The sequence below is a fragment of the Gadus morhua genome, chromosome 8, assembly GCF_902167405.1.
Source record: "Gadus morhua chromosome 8, gadMor3.0, whole genome shotgun sequence".
NCBI classification, from domain to species: domain Eukaryota; kingdom Metazoa; phylum Chordata; class Actinopteri; order Gadiformes; family Gadidae; genus Gadus; species Gadus morhua.
This window is the reverse complement of record NC_044055.1, coordinates 25,992,547-26,009,799: the sequence shown is the minus strand read 5'-3', so window position 1 is coordinate 26,009,799 and position 17,253 is coordinate 25,992,547. Positions and strand designations below refer to the sequence as shown.

Below are 17,253 nucleotides of genomic sequence, written 5' to 3'. Positions count from 1 at the left end.
TTGCACTACTGGTAGTGATATTTGTAGTTGGTATGGTTGGTTTCTATCTAAGGACAAATAAAGACACATAGACACTTCATACAATAAATCTGATGCATTGCGATAAAGTACCAAAGTACGTTCACTGACTATAATCGTCCCTCGATTGGTGTTTCTAACCACAATCCTCAGAATTTAGATTTACACTGATAGATGTTTAAATCAATTTTTATTCACCATTAGATTCTCCTGTTGTGACCCCCAGCTATACTGCTTTCTAGTGTTATCTATGCGAACATCAAGATTGTAGCAATGGAAGTGCTACATGCCACCTAGGTGGCTGCCACACTGGTTGTGGAGGTTTTTCTGGGCTCCTCCACAACCAGGACCAAAGGGTCCTGGTTGTGGAGGAGCCCAGAAAACCGGTGAATGTTTATTTACTTATTTACCGGTTTATTGCACAGTTTGAAGGACAATGGTACATGGAGATGATCTGTATGCGATCTCCTCTAGTTTGTGTGGTGATGGTTGGTATAACCTGTGCGCATTGATTGCTCAATGTACAAAAGGTGTGCAGCCTCACTCAGTCCCAGTGTTCAATAAGTCTGACTCGGGCCAGGTGAGGCTCATTAAACCAGCCATCATCCACACACACCACAAGGAAATCCCGAGTGTGTAACATTACGTTAAATAAAATCAAATACCTGTTTCTCACACCATATTGATGCAAAAGTACAAGTACAAACCTTCCTTCATCTGTCTTGTAGCTTTTCAGCGACACCACGACCCTGTACCAGCTAGGAACGGAGCCATCCTCTCCAGACATACTCCCACACCACACTCAGACCAGCCTCAGGGAGCCCAGGAGACCCTGGACCTCTGGGGCTTATAACACCCTCCCATCCTCACCAATAAAGCAACAATCAGAACCCAGCACTGCCGACCCCGCCATCCACTTCCTGTTCAGGTCCATCTTTGAAAATACTTTCAACATACAGAACTTCACCCTTATTATTGTATATTCTCTGCTTTTATCCTATGTTTATTCCTTGAGCAATTTAACTTTGTAAACTCCATTTGAACAGTGATCCATATAACTATTATAATGATTATTGTTATTTTACTGTATGTCTCCTAGGGAAAAGCCAATAGAAACCAGCTACAGTGAGCCAGAGCACAGCTTGGCTATGCAGGACATAAACGCAGTCTTCCAAGCCGATCAGAGTGTCTTGTTTGGCGGGTCCACCTCTCTCCAGGGTGCATGGGCCAGAAAAGAGCCATGGCAAGATGAGAAGGAAGTGGAGGAGGAGGTGCAGCCCCTTCAGAGTGAAGTGGACGACCTGATCCAGAGGATCCTAAGGAACTCTGTAACCTCACCCTATCACCCACACACCACTGGATCCTCACCCTACCACCCACACACCACTGGATCCTCACCCTACCACTTTCACACAACTGGATCCTCACTCTATCACCCTCACACCAATGGATCCTCACCCTGCCACCCTCAAACCACTGGATCCTCACCCTACCACCCTCAAACCACTGGATCCTCACCCTACCACCATCACACCACTGGATCCTCACCCTGGTACTATGTGCCAGGTGCGAGGGCCCCGGAAGAGACCCCGGCGTGGGGAAGCAGTGTCGACAGTAGTGGCGTTAGCAGGGGGGCCATGGGCATCTCCCCAGGCTATGGCTCGCGTTGCTGGACGATGGGACTGGAAAGGAAGAGGAGCGGGGTGGCAGCCGGCCTGGTGGACACAGGTGAGGGGATATGAGTGTTGCAGGGCTCTCCGTGTTGTCTATTATATACCTTCATTTTGCTTACAATAATCTATACAAATTTTGAAAGTAGTCAAAACCAACATTTTTCAAGGAATTAGTAATGAATACTTAATTAATACAGTTGCAGTACATCTGCAAATCAGTTCATATAGATGGGACGAACACCCTTCCGGGAATGACCAATACATGAATAAGGTTCATTATTTGTTTCCTGTAGTGCTGCCGCCATTGAAGAGGGGAAGACTTGGCTTTGAGAAGGTGCCGGGCAGGTGTGATGGGCAGACAAGACTAAGGTTCTTAAAATAACAATTAGACCTCAGTTTATCCCACCATATACAAAAGAGACTGGGACCTTCTAACGCAGTTTATCTTCAATTATCCCATTAATTATTACACTATTTTGTTATTTATTTATATAATAATAATATTAATAAAAATAAACACGGATCAAATGCATACTTTGAAGTATGTCCCCTTATACTTTTGCAGCTTCCTCTTTTATTAGTTCAACTTTGCCTCTGGCGGTTGGTCCGTCTGGTTCTGTACAGACTGAGCAGGTAGGTTCTCTAGGTCAGTCTGTTTCTGTCCAGACTAAAGCAGGTCATCAGTGGACACACAATCGGGTCATTTAAGTGCTGCCCCTTGAATTTTGCTGGAAGGGATCAAAATACACCAACCTACTTTACGGCAATATACTGCAGAAATATAATGCATATAATAAGATAAGATGATGCATAACTGTTCCAGAGAGGAAATTCAGGAATGTACCACATACATAATATACCAAAATATATATTCTAGAGTATATTATGTAATGTATTCCTATTGAAACAAATTAAATTTGTGGGCTGGGTTATTTGGGCATCCCCAGTTAAACTGATAATATCCCTCTCGTTTCAAAAGCTCCAAAATGATTTCCTTTTTTCCTCCCATTGAGTGAAGCAATCCCCTTATCGTTTTCCCTCAGCATGTGGAGAGACTGCTTATCTTGACGCGCCAGCAGAGTGAAGCCATTTCCCTGAGGAGTGATCCCCGCACAAAGACTGCTTTGGGGACATCAACTCCACACCACCGCCCACACCCCACCCCCACCCCAACACCCACCCCTCACCTCCTAAACCCCCTCCCCCGCCAACACTCCTCTCCTCTGGACAACCTTACTCTGGCTTAGCTAGTGGTAGCCGTACCGCCACCGCCATCAATAACCTTCGGGCCTGTCTTCCTGCTTCGCCCTCTCAAAAGGCCCTGTAGCCGAACACAACAAAACCAAAGCTCCAATGGCTTGTCTTTAATGGCCCAAGAACAAAAGCAACGAGGTTTAAGGATTCCTTCGTTTTGGGGCTTGGTAAACAGTTGGGTAATGGTGCAATGATTGCCCACTGCAGCGTTTATGTCGCAGTGTGAATGGAAGAGAAGATTTACGGTGGGAAGTAACAGGCTGTTTAAAGCAGAGCGACTAAAGGTCATGCTGTCGTTATCTCCTAAAGCAGACCTTCTTCACGCTGTGGATCACCTGTGTTTTCTCACCCTCCTGCTATTGAATCCAATACAAAGTCTGCGGCCTTTGGGTACATTGACGTCAACCTTTGGAGCAAAGCATTCTAGTTGCTATGAGGATGAATGGAGATGAGGATCCCCTCCCCCCTCATGAAGATCATCTAATGCCATTGAGAGATGGTCCAGAAATGGTTCTCCACAGAGATGTTCCTCCACAGACATGTTCCCCCAAAGAGATGGTTCTCCACAGAGATAGTTCTCCACATAGATGGTTCTCCACAGAGATGGTCCTCGACAGAAAGCCAACTTTCAGCACATAATTAGGGTCCCGGTAACAAAATACATCATAATGCTGACCAATATTACATTTTATATTGGGACTAAATGGAATTTGCCTCTGCAGTGAATGATCTTGTTTAATGGAGTACTGTGATGGTTTTTGTCACTTTCGGTCTGGGTAATTTCCTGTGTGCTTCCACCTCTGAGCCCACATCGTTGGGGTGGTTGGACAGCCTCCTCACCTGGGCCCCTTGTATACCGTGGGGACTGCTGCTGAAGGGCCATATTCTCTCTGCCCATGAGAGTGTGATTAGTCCTGGAGTCTTGAATGTGCGGTCGCACTGAGTCAAAGCCCACTGCAGCTGCAGCAACTTGGATGCGCAGAATGGCCCCCCGACTCAGAGGCGGTACCCCCCCTCTCGGCCCCAGTTCTCCAGGCTACCAGCTAATCCTGCTCCCCTAATCGGATTATGTAAATTCCTACTCAACAAAGAGAGACTTTTATGGAAGGCAGCATCTTTGAAACAACACTTGAAGGGTGTAAGAACAATGACAATTGGTTAAACTAGACTTTTTGGGTTGTGAGTGGAAGTGTGAGGCAGAGAAGAGAGAGGGAGGGATGGAGGCACTAAGTGAGGGCAAAACGAGGTGGGGGGAGGAGTTTAGGAGAGGTGGCCTAAACCAATGTCTGTGACCCAAGGGCTGCTGATCTCCCTGTTTTCTCTGCTGTTTTCTTTTCTCTTTCTATGTGTGGCCCTAGGAATGGCTCAACAAGATTACCATAGTGCTAACAAAACCTTATTGTTCAACTGTCAATCTGGATATGATAGTATATTTAACAGCATCAGCAGTGATACCCTGGTCCTTTAACACTGGAGGTTATCGATGGCTATGTCATCAGGAATAACAAATACCACCAGTCTAAGGTAAGCAAGGGGCAGTTTGGCCCTTTTAACTTTATAGGAGTCCCACACCTTCCAGTGGTTCAATCTTAAAGGATTCAACAGAAAAAAAGACAGTTGATTCGGAACTCATGTTGAAGTATCCCAAATAAGTCATGTGAAAATCACCAAGAGATTATCCTTAATGAAATATGGCCCCTGTATAATCCCCTACCCCACTGGGGCGCTGTAGATTCTTTCTTTGTCTAATAGGATAAATGTGCCCTGTGGGGAACATCGAGGCTTGGCATTAACAAACACGCTCCAGATTAACACCTCACACAATGCCCCGAACCGCGAGAGGCAGGCCACCAGCCCACGTCACACACAATGCTCTTCATCCTGCTATAAAACAGGGACACAAGCTTCCATCCTTCTTCCTCCCCAACTGGTTTCTCCTTCCCTCTCTCTCTCCTCTCTCACTCTCTTTCTCTCGCTACTGTTTCCTCTCTCCCCCATCACCCTCCTCCTGCTCGTGAACACATACAGCTCTCAGAGAGAGTGAGAAGGCGATAGTGTGAGGACCTGTATATTGGAGTGCTGCTGCGGTGGACTCTTTGGGAGGGATCAACACTGGCACACAGCCATTTTTTTAAAAAAAACATTTTAGAACACATACACACAGGTGAGTGATTCTTTATTTTTATTTTTTATTAGTTAATAATATTATTTACCATCTAGTGATTTTTTTTAGAATGTAGACATGATTTGAATTGTTTTATTGCATTAATTATCAAAGGTTTAAATATTTCTTAGTTCTAATCGCCACCCAAATGGACGCCAACAGCCTTAGAGATAATCAAGACATTCAAATAGAATACCAGAGATCTCTTTTTTGTGAATAAATTCTTATTTTTTGCTTATGATAACCAACAATTAGCATGGCTAAATGTTCATAGCACCTGCAGTCCTCATTGCATTATGGATGTTTACACAAATTGGACTGTAAAGACTGAGAACTACTGACTGTAAATAAACAGTATCCAACAACCCCTGCTGCCATCTCCTTCCAGCGCCATGACCAGGAAGGTGTTCACCAACACACGGGAGCGCTGGCGCCAGCACAACGTCAACGCCGCCTTCTGCGAGCTACGTAAGCTCATTCCCACCCACCCACCTGAGAAGAAGCTCAGCAAGAATGAGATCCTGCGGCTGGCCATGAGATACATCAACTTCCTAGTGCAGATCCTGGAGAGCCAGAGCGGCAAGCCTGCCTCGGGCTCCCCCAGCTCGCTGCTCACCTTCCTGCGGGGCAACGTGGAGCGCCTGCAGTCCAACCCCTGGGGCTTGGCCAGTGACACGGATGCCTCCTCGCCCGGGTCCAGCTGCGACAGCTCCGAGGCCTGGTAGTCTCCAGCGGTCCATGGACGCAATGAGGGGGCTGCTGGGGGCAACAGGGAGATGGCCTCCATCTTTTCCCTTCCACAGACTTCATTTTGTGTCCCTGCATATCTTTGACACCTCCTGAGTGGCGTGGTCCCGACCAGCTGACAGCAGCGGATGCCAGGTTGTGGTATGTTAGTGGATTGTTGATGCAATCTGGCTGAAATTCCGGACCCGTGTTGAGATATTATGTCCATTATGTTAAAACAAAAAAAATCTGTTTTGAATGGATGTTTACAACTTGGATGTACAGCATTCCCTTCATGCCTCCATCTTTACGGTCCTCGCTGGCCATCAGGGACTAATTAAGTTATTCAGTAAGAGGCTCTTTGCGCCGCCAAGGAAAATGGAGGGGATTATGGGATTTCACATTTCAAGCAATAGTTTCACCAGGGCATTTCAATAGATAACAGCTTACCCAATTTGCCAAGGACTGCAATCATTTCAGAAAAACCTGGGGCACTTTGTAGCGACATGCTAATATTCTGTGTAGAAAACCAGAGCCATCTTTTAGATGTCGATTTATTTACCAAGGTTATTTATTTTCAATTAAATACCCCTTTTTTCAGCACAGTTAGGGAACCCTTCTGTTAAATAATCTTGATTTAATTGCTTGGTATCCACCTTGTATGGAGCAGGATTTGGGCAGATGAATTATGGGAAAACTAACAATCCCTTTTAAGTTATTTGTGTACTCTGTGAACTCGACTCCTATTTCTTAATGTAAACTAATTTGCTTCTTTGGTTCATTACTACGCACGTCATCCAGCCAAAGATTATGGATTGTCTGTTGTCAACATTGTTTTAATACCTTCCAATACCTCCTTTTTAAAGTATTTCTTTGCTTGTGATTGTACAGTATTATTTATTGACCATTTATTTAATAAACAATTAGATAATAACACATTTTCAGGACGTTTTTCTCCCTGTTGCTGAACGTGATTTTCCCGGCAACACAATTAGTTTTAACCAAGCGGGTACAAACAGAAACACTACCACCCATTGTTTTTCTTCTGCAGTGAAAACAAAAAATGAATGAGACAACATGATCTTATCTGAAGGGTACCTTACGTCTGTTCAATATCCATATTCAACCTTCAAGAGTCACTGTGTTCCCCAACCATTATTTAACTTATGCCCCAGCCTCATCAGTGGGCTCAAGTACCCCTTCATTCACAACAAAAAAAAAGATGACCCTTTAGACTAATGTAATACTATTGTCCTCTAGCATTATTAATAATAATACATTTCCCTGAAAATGAAATGAACCTGAAAATGTACTTATTTCGTATTGACTTTATTGATCAACAATCAAAATAGATGTAATTAGCAAATTAAAAACTTGGACATGTACCCCCTGGAACCTGCTCATGGACCCCACCTAGGGCACACATACCCCCGGGTGGGGTACGTGGGTCCTATGGCCCCCATATGGACGAAAGGCTGACACGCGGACTGGTGGGTGGGAATGACACTGACCAGCCCAGAGAGGCCATGAGTGACGCCAGAAAAGAAAGGCTTAATTTGTGGCCCCAAAGGTCACTCTGGAGTGGAGTCAGACCCTGACCACTGGGGCAAAAGTAACATGCCACCCATTGAAACAAAACAGAGGAGTGGTTGAAAACGATCTGAACCTTTCAACAAACAGAGGAGTCATCCGGAAGGATCTTTTTGAGTTGGATAAAGGTCTTTATTATTTCAAAGTTTTCTTCTCCACCTCTAGTTGTAATTAAACCAATAATGTGGCAACCCCAGTCGATAATGTAATACATTTCTGAGCACATAATATAATAACATTTTTCCTATAATTTTATAATGTATAATATTCGTTCACCACAAATTACTCTTAAAAGCAGTGCCAACATTTAAATATTTTTTAACCATTAAGCGAACAAAAGGCAACAGGCTGATTATCATTTAGGGGACCACTCAATGACATGCAGAAGCGTCATCAACACTCCCACTGAAGTGGTGAGAGAAACACAAACTTTCTACTGATTCACATACAAGGTCATTGTGGCTACATTTCCTATGGAGAAAATCCTACCTCAGGGGTGGTATTATTCAGGAGAGTACAAATGTCAGGATATGTTGTTCACACGTACGGCCCATCAGGAGACTATCAGGACTTACTTGTCTGAAACCAGCTAGTGTGTGAGCATTCAACCCGGTATCACGCCAAGGCGTAAAATAGATACGTTTGTCCACATCGCAAGGCGTGTTCAGGGTCACGCTCGAGCAAAGCGTCACCCTGAACACGCTTTCTTCTCCATTCAAAATGAATGGGGGAATAGCACCAACAGGGGGCGAAACGTTCTCCTAGCATTTGGTGAAACTGTTACGTAGCCTATATTAATCGTTATTATCTGAATGGGAAATACAATATTTTAGGACCGATTCACCGTTAAACATGTTTCTAATAACATTTCTAGCGAGAAGTATACTTTTTACCTGCATAATCTTCAGTCAGTGATTGTGTCTGATCTTTAGTTTTATAGTTATTAGGAAGATTTCATCGGCTCGCTCGCATGTTTCAACGACGTCAGGTTGCTAGTAGAGCTGTCAGTTAAACGCGTTATTAACGGCGTTAACGCAAACCAATTTTAACGGCGTTAAATGTTTTATCGCGCGATTAACGCAATTATTTTATTAAAAAAAAAAGAAAAAAAAAAATTATTTGGCTCAAAACAAAGAAGCAGTAGCCTGACTGCTATGTTCAAATGACATTTGTTCAAAGCAGTTGTTTAATTGCACTATAGGCTCTTTTTTTGTATCGTCCTGTTTTGATCAGTAAATGCCAATGTTGTTATCAATAGAAAATCATTTGCACAAGGCAAGCCGATGCACTTCACCATGTTGATAAGAGAATTAAAATGAGAAGAATTATGGGACAAAAAAATCAAGGGATATTTAGCATAGAAAAAGAATTTGCGATTAATTGCGATTAATCGTGAGTTAACTATGACATTAATGCGATTAATCACGATTAAATATTTTAATCGCTTGAGAGCTCTAGTTGCTAGGGACGCTGCTTTCGCTAAACTAGCAGCTCACGTGTTTCCTGCGTTTGTGTTATTAAACCGTTACTTTATGTAACTTTTAATGATATAATCTTGTTAGAAACACGTTTATCTGAGAGCCAACCCAGTCGCCAAAAGCATACGTTGACAGTGGACGTTTTCGTGAACACTGGATTACGTCGCATTTCAACATAAAATAACGTGTTAATCACACACACACACACACAATGCATTTCGCTGCTAAAACAACAACAAAAAATATTCCCTCAAATATTATTACTTTCAAAACATTGGCCAAAATTGAATATCTTTTTTTATTTGGGCTGCTTCGAGGACATTTTCTGGTGGATTTTGAACGGTATGTGGGCAGGACGTTTTTTGCAGGCAGGACCTGGCAACCCTGCGCTGTTGCCCGAGGTGCTGAAATGCTCCGGAACAGATCTGGATCCACCATGGCCAAAAGAATAGGGTGTATGCACTAAGTTGTGTGACGTACTTCCTGTTTCAAATAATACAGCTCGGCCGGTTCCGGTCTGTGTGTTTATCGCATAGCCAGCTGACGTTGATATACTTTAGACATGAATCAAGGCCGCAAACATTTAAAAACGGTTCGTTTTTATAGGCAGGAGAAACCTACGATCACTGCTGTGTCCCTCACTGTACAGCATCAGCCAAATCCAAAGGGGTATTTAGTTTCCATGGCTTTCCAAGCCAAACTGACGTGAGGAGTCAATGGCTTAAACATAAGCCGGGATAAATATGTCATCACCACTCACTCTAAGGTCTGTAGCAGAAACTTTAGTTCTGACCAGATGATTGAGCCAATTACTCTTCAGGGTCGAAGGAGACTTACAAAAGGTGCCGTAGCGACCCTTTTTGAGTGGAACCAGTATACAGTCGAAACCCCAAGGCGCGGCGTGTGGGAGAGAGTGGATCGGTTCGTCGAAACTGCCCCTCCGGAAGATGAAGTTGATCTCCTTTTCAACGATCAAAACTACTGCTCTGTCCCTGAAACGACTGCCATGGATATGTCCGCATCCGCTGTTGAAAGCGTCTCAAATGAAGTACAGGAGCTGAGAAAGGAGCTACAGGAGTTACGTCTCCAGCGAGAGTTTGGACTGCAGCGGTTTGCTGGCTCCGACGCAGACATCCGAATTTACACAAGGGAAGTCACTTTTTCAGTCACATTTTTTGTATTAGTCTGTTATTAGCCTAGTCCCTACGTGAAGGGGATATGTGTCAGTCAGGGACATTGTTGGTTAGAAAATAGCTTGACGTTACAGATTAATTTATAGTACTGTACCAAATTATTTCTTAATAGGTCTATGCGAATGATTAATAGCACACAAGTAGTGGCATGTTGAGAGATGGCGTAATTGGAGTTGGGGATGTCCATGTCTTATCAGAATTTATATATATGAATGTGACCGCACCAATAGTACAAAAACAAACAACATTTATAATACAGATTTGTGTAAAGACTTGCAGCGACGTGTTTCCAGTTCAAGTCTACAAAGTTTATTTTTAAATGGTTGAAAAAAGTCATGTTATTATTCTATGAGATGAAAATAGGAGCACTGAAGCGCCAGCGCCAGAATGTGACCGTCTCAAACTCCACCAATGCTGGTTCTAGAACAAAATACTATTAATAAACAATTGTAAAAATGTATGAATTGAGCAGGTAACACCCTACTTATCTACATGCAAGTACACGGCAAACCACCAAACCGCGCCTCCCAAAGATACGGCCCGGACAGGAACACTACTCTAAAAAGAGAGCACAGAGAACACATTAGGGCATTGGATATCCACACACATCAGGTTGCCAGGGATTAGTTACGACGCCATCCGGTAGAGCAACCGTTGCGTAGTGGCACAAGTCACAATACAGGTAAAAGGGAGGTGACTGAGGCTGAAACAGATATATGGGAGAAATACAGGTCACCCTGCTACATATACAGTATATATATATATATTATATATACACGATGAAATCTGAATCTTAGTAGTTACTGTTGACATTATTTTGGTAACAATGTATACTTTTGATGTACACTTCTAATTGAACATTTTTATGCGATGTCTTTTGTGAATGGATTTGCCAGCTACAACCATCTGATAGCTTTTTTGTCTTTGATTGAGCCTTGTCTCTACAAGATGGTCCGTGTTTCCAGAGCCAAATCAGCTGCCCAGAAAAAAGAAGTGGTCGCACCTGCACGTGCATCAACAGTACTTTATAAGTAGTTACAGATGTAATTATACGTGATGCAATTGCATTTGTATTTGTCGTTTTTGAGCTATACTTTTTTTCTTTTCCTCTCAGAGACAGCTGCTCCAGCCCATAGATTAACTCTTTCTTTTTTCATCCCTTGGCTGATGAATCACAAAGCTTGATCTAAGAGAAAAAGGTAAATCATTAGAAATATAACCTCAGCATCATGGGTGTAAAAAACAACTTGTTTCTTATGAAGGTAAGTACTTCAACTGTGCTAGAAAAAGCCTACCACCCTGAATGCTTAAAATAAAGATGTGGTTTTTTTTAAAGCGGACTCCAAGAATCACAATTATTCCAATGTACCTGTACTTCTGCTGTGCAAACGACAATAAATATCTTGTTTATATACCTTGTACTCATTACCTTGACTATATTAAATTGTGTGTGAAAAACAGGGAGACATGAAAAACATTCAAGTTGGTGGCCCTTGAGGACTACACTTAGCTACTGCTTAACCGAACAAACACCACTGAACAGGGCTGAACACAGCTTCCTGCCTAGACTCAAACTGTGGTGCCTCGCTCTTCCCCATCGACCTGTAGCACAAGGCAGCTTGTCTTTATTGGACACTGAATGAAATAACACATACAAATTCATTAAGCTTCAATTGTACTGGGTTACTCGCATCATCACATCCATAACATGTTACTACATGGAAAGAAACGTTAGGTAGCTAAGTAATGTTACTTTTATATACACAAAACCGTGGCTATACTTAAACTATTATTACTCAACACAACAGGCAAACATCAAGGCTGATATATAACACTCGTTAAGAAATCTTGTTGGCGTTTGCTGTTACTGCATCGTAATACACGTTCGACAGTGACAGTTAACTGACAGATTAGACTTTGACAGTAGCTAGCGTCTGTTAGACGTCGTTTTCTTACCTTCGAAGCTGTGAATGTAGGTTGAAGCATACAGCCTAAACCCCTTCTCCAATTTGCTTGTCTGAGTTTTTGTTTCCCGACATAAAAGATGCACATCTGTGATATTTATTGTCGGCAGCTCCTGTAAACATCTTGGAACCGGTGTGGCACCCGATTTGGTTCCCCCCCAGTTCCTGTTCCCCCTTACGCTGATTTACCGATGAGCCGTGCGTAGTTGCTATGTTACCGTACGTAATTGAGGGAGAAAAGCAAGTCGAAAACAGCTGGATGTACGGAAAGCGAAATGGGACAAACCTCACACCAGGCTGTGCGGCAGTAGTCTACTAGTCTGCTACGTTGATTTTAGCGTCACAACACAACTATAACACACAGGCATTATTCATGAAGGTGTTTGTAAGACCATTCATTGTCAATCTTTGCAAAGGAATACGATTCAATGACAAAAATAGGGGAAACCATCTCCATCAATAATGTATTTCTTATGGCTGGACAAAGAGTTTTAATCGCATCGTTTGGTGAGACAACTCGCGATTAATCACACTTTTATCCACTCCAATTTAAGTTGAATGAGATATCAAATTGAATGACATTATAATTTATACCAATACTTGGCAATACCTTGACCAAGTGCTCTTGAGGGAGTTTCATTGACTCACCCAGTGTGGTTTGAATAGGACATTTACGGAACACCACAGATTTGGGAATTGTAAACAGGCTGTCACTTACTGCAACTGCAAACCAACAGTAACTAAGTGTAGTTATATAAAAAATAATAACGCGCCTTAGTGCGTCCATTTGTAAAACAAAAACAAAAACAAGATTGCGTCAACGCATAATTGGGCGCCAACTTGCCTCACCTATTGAAACAAGGTTGTTGTCAGTAGCCTATAAGAAACACGTCCATTTTTCTGATAAGCTATTGATAAGAGCAGGAGATCAGGGAACTGTTTTTGAGGTAGGCATCTCGTTACCATGGCTTACTAAGCGGGTAAAAGTTAGCAGCAGGTTGGATATTCGCCGGATATTCAGTTTTGCAATCGGATTAATCCAGCAATCGGCTTAATCAACAAAATTGCACTATATTACGGGTGTAGTATGTTGAGGACAGTATAGGACAGCGTACTGACAAAAAACCACACCGAAATTAGTTGTTGCTATCGATATCTGTGCAAGAACAGCGCTGTAATTACGGTCCGGCTGCAATCTGTTTTAGGGACCGTCCACAAATTACACCCCACGGACTGGTGACACAGACGTTACCATGGAATTGTTTCAGGAAAGAAATCACCAATAATCAATAAAAACACATATTCTCATTCTGATTGCTGTAGTACTTGCCAGTAGGGGGTCTTTTATTTACTACAGGTCATTATTTGTTGACATTTTGCATTATAGCGAATGAGGATGCAATTAATAGTTTCAAATATTCACCAAAAATCAATGGAATTACATTTTCGCATTCTGATTGCTGTAGTACTTGCCAATGGTGAGCTTTTACTTACTACGGGTCATTATTTGTTGAAATTTTGCATTATAGCGAATAAGGATGCAATTAATAGTTTCAAATATTCACCAAAAATCAATGGAAATACGTTTTCACATTCTGATTGCTGTAGTACTTGCCAATGGTTGTCTTTTACTTACTACGGGTCATTATTTGTTGAAATTTTGCATTATAGCGAATGAGGATGCAATTAATAGTTTCAAATATTCACCAAAAATCAATAAAACTAATTTTTTTCATTCTGATTGCTGTAGTACTTGCCAATGGTTGGCTTTTACTTTGACTTTAAAAAAATCTCAACAAATAATGACCCGTAGTAAGTAAAAGCCCACCATCGGCAAGTACTAGAGCAATCAGAATGCGAAAATGTATTTCCATTGATTTTTGGTGAATATTTGAAACTATTAATTGCATCCTCATTCGCTATAATGCAAAATTTCAACAAATAATGACCCGTAGTAAGTAAAAGCCAACCATTGGCAAGTACTACAGCAATAAGATTGAAAAAATGTAGTTTTATTGATTTTTGGTGAATATTTGAAACTATTAATTGCATCCTCATTCGCTATAATACAAAATTTCAACAAATAATGACCCGTAGTAAGTAAAAGCCAACCATTGGCAAGTACTACAGCAATCAGATTGAAAAAATGTAGTTTTATTGTTTTTTGGTGAATATTTGAAACTATTAATTACATCCTCATTCGCTATAATGCAAAATCTCAACAAATAATGACCCGTAGTAAGTTAAAGCCCACCATTGGCAAGTACTACAGCAATCAGAATGCGAAAATGTATTTCCATTGATTTTTGGTGAATATTTAAACTATTAATTACATCCTCATTGGCTATAATGCAAAATTTCAACAAATAATGACCCGTAGTAAGAAAAAGACGACCATTGGCAAGTACTAGAGCAATCAGAATGCGAAAATGTATTTCCATTGATTTTTGGTGAATATTTGAAACTATTAATTGCATCCTCATTCGCTATAATGCAAAATGTCAACAAATAATAACCCGTAGTAAGTAACAGCCAACCATTGGCAAGTAATACAGCAATCAGAATGAGAAAATATGTTTCAAGTGATTTGTGGTGATTTCTTTCCTGAAACAATTCCATGGAAACGTTTCTGCCACCAGTCTGTGGGGTGTAATTTGTAGACGGTCCCTAAAACAGACAGCAGCCAGGACGTTGATTTAAGAGCTTTTCTCGCACAGATATCGATAGAAGCAACATGTCACTGTGATTTTTGTTGATACGGTGTCCTATGCTGTCCTCAACAAACTACAGCCGTAATGAAATGCAATTGGGTTGATAAAGCTGATTGCGGGGTAAATGAAAACCGAATATCCAGCGAATATCGAACCTACGGCTGACTTTTACCCGCTGGCTTACCATCTATTATGAAACGGGCGGAGCGCCTTCGAATTATGTATTTCTCCTCCTTCGAAATACCTGTGGGATATTAGCCATCTCGTAGGTAGTTACGCAGCTCGATGTAGATGCATTTGTCCATTGTAAATCCATGCAACAAACAAGTTTCCCAGATCTTGTACAGCCTTGCCATCATAATTTATACACTTCGCACCCGTCAGAATTGGTTAGACGCGCCCTCTTCAATTAGGCTACATATATATACTAGGCTATCACAGTATACTGTATATATATACGCACTACAATTATATTATTATAGTGCCTCGATCAGACAAAACAGACAAGAGCAGAGTCCAACCAAGATTTCAGAGTCATTTCTTTATTAGTTCCAAAGAAATGCATGATTTATAAGATTTATTTATTTATTTTATTAGAAAAAACTAAGCAGCACAGAATGCCTTCATTCATGATTTCACACAAATCAATGATCCGATGATATTCACCGAACACATTCAACAACAAAGCATGGTATTTATTTATTCAACATTATAAACAAATCAACAGATCCTCTGATCTGATATATTACAAATGCAATTGACTAATTGATATTAAAAATAATGACTAACAACACTGAATTAAAGAACAGAATATCGAAAGAATAGGGAAATCGCGTTTTCGCATTCCATCTCACGCAAATCGTCAATGATTTTGTACCACTTGGCTTTCCGTGGATCCAGTTGTTCTGGCTTGGTCCTGTGGGCGGAGTCATTTAACATGGCGTTTCGAGGGGGAACAGCAATTCCAATGGGGAACCAAATCGGGTGCCACACCGGAAGCTAATGGGCTGTATTACGGCGAATCAGGAAGGGCTTGTGCAAGTAGCCTATTGTATGCCCCCCCCCCCCTCCCTTAAATAAATACTATGGCAGAATAAAGAATAAATTCATGCATTAACATTCAACTTGAACATGTGTTTTTACAGTATAGAGTGGTGGAGGGATGACGTATGTTGGCCAACCCGGAAGTGAGCGTCAACCTGGGTTTCCCTTGACAAAAAGCCAACGGGTTTTTTCATTGGATTTTGGATTATTGCAGAAAAATTAGCATCTTTGAAGCACCTCCTCAAAAACTGAAAATAAATAAATAAATAAAAATAACCGTGCTCCAAAGAACGAAATGTAAACCAATGCATTCTGAATGGGAGTGTTTATCCAATTTATCCATGCTACACAGAACGAAATGTAAACCCATACAAATAAAGACTTCATGGTGATAATCATTTAAAAATCATTAATCTCCTGAGTGTGTAGGGTGGTATTCTATTTCTTTCAACGGGGCTGCATCCAGTCACTTGACCGTCATGGTTGCTATGGTGGTTGCTATCGACCGCCCCCTCTAATCCTTATATGGCTCTAAAAGCCATGCGGCAAAGGAGCTGCCGTCAATTGTGTTGTTTTTGTCGTAAACTAGGGTCCGGTGGAAAATAGACAGATATTCCAAGGTATCCTTAAAAGGCACCTTGGATGTTTTTATTTTCTGCAGTTTAGACTTCTTCTTTAACCTATTTTTTAAAGCAAAACACCAAACTCAATGATTTAACGAGGCAGGATTATTTGAAACAATTTATTAAATAAATATTTAATACGGGCCCTGGTTCTCGGAGGTGCTTGCTCACCAGCAGGCCGTCCGTGAGAATCGTTCCCGGTTCGGGGCGACTCTCACAGGCTCCTCCCACCAGCAGGCCGGGAGGAAGCGAGGTCCAGGCCGGTTCCAGCGCTCCAGGGGGCCGCCTCCGCCTCCAACCCCGATGCCGCAGCAGCAGTCACAACAGCCGCCGTCGCAGCCGGGGAGAGCAGCACCGCGGGGCCAGAAGTTCCGCAAACTTGCTCCCACTTTTTCTTACCCCAATAAAGAAAAGAAAGACCGTTCGACCGAACGGCAGTACATACTCCCTAAAGAGCGATATTCCTTTAGATTACCTCTTTCCCCCCCTCAGCCAGATGGCTGTAAGGTGGCGGCTGGACGGCGTGTTTACATAACCTCTGGTTCACCTGCTTCTAAGAAACAGCGTCCCTTTGAGCTTTGTGGGCGGGCTGGAGACTCATTATACAAGCCCGTGGATACGGACGCTTGTACTAGTTTCCTAGTTTCCCACATTATCCCCTCGACCTCCCTTTTAAAGTCTGTGGAAGGTGAGAAGACGGGTCTGCGCGCTTTGGTTACAGCCAACGGACAACGCACGGTCATGAGTGCTATGGCTAGGCGGCTGGTTGCCTGTTCAGCGGACACGAGCGCGGCGTCTAGACAGCTCGCTGTTTG

At 42.2% G+C, this 17,253-nt stretch overlaps 2 protein-coding genes across 2 annotated transcripts in view; both read left to right on the top strand.

Annotated features, from left to right (window-relative positions):
• The window catches only part of LOC115548484 (uncharacterized), a 3,097-nt gene extending 947 nt beyond the window's left edge, over nucleotides 1-2,150 (top strand). The window contains exons 4-6 of the mRNA XM_030363150.1: nucleotides 747-946; nucleotides 1,118-1,746; nucleotides 1,985-2,150. Coding sequence (XP_030219010.1) covers nucleotides 747-946; nucleotides 1,118-1,746; nucleotides 1,985-2,073 — 918 coding nt within the window. The 3' untranslated portion in view covers nucleotides 2,074-2,150. The remainder of the gene's footprint in view (nucleotides 1-746; nucleotides 947-1,117; nucleotides 1,747-1,984) is intronic.
• A 2,518-nt stretch (nucleotides 2,151-4,668) lies between these two features.
• Nucleotides 4,669-6,773, top strand: tal2 (T-cell acute lymphocytic leukemia 2). The gene is made up of 2 exons (XM_030363159.1): nucleotides 4,669-5,109; nucleotides 5,498-6,773. The coding sequence occupies exon 2, from the start codon at nucleotides 5,502-5,504 to the stop codon at nucleotides 5,832-5,834; it is 333 nt and encodes a 110-aa protein (XP_030219019.1). The 5' UTR covers nucleotides 4,669-5,109; nucleotides 5,498-5,501; the 3' UTR covers nucleotides 5,835-6,773.
• The last annotated feature ends 10,480 nt before the right edge of the window (nucleotides 6,774-17,253 follow it).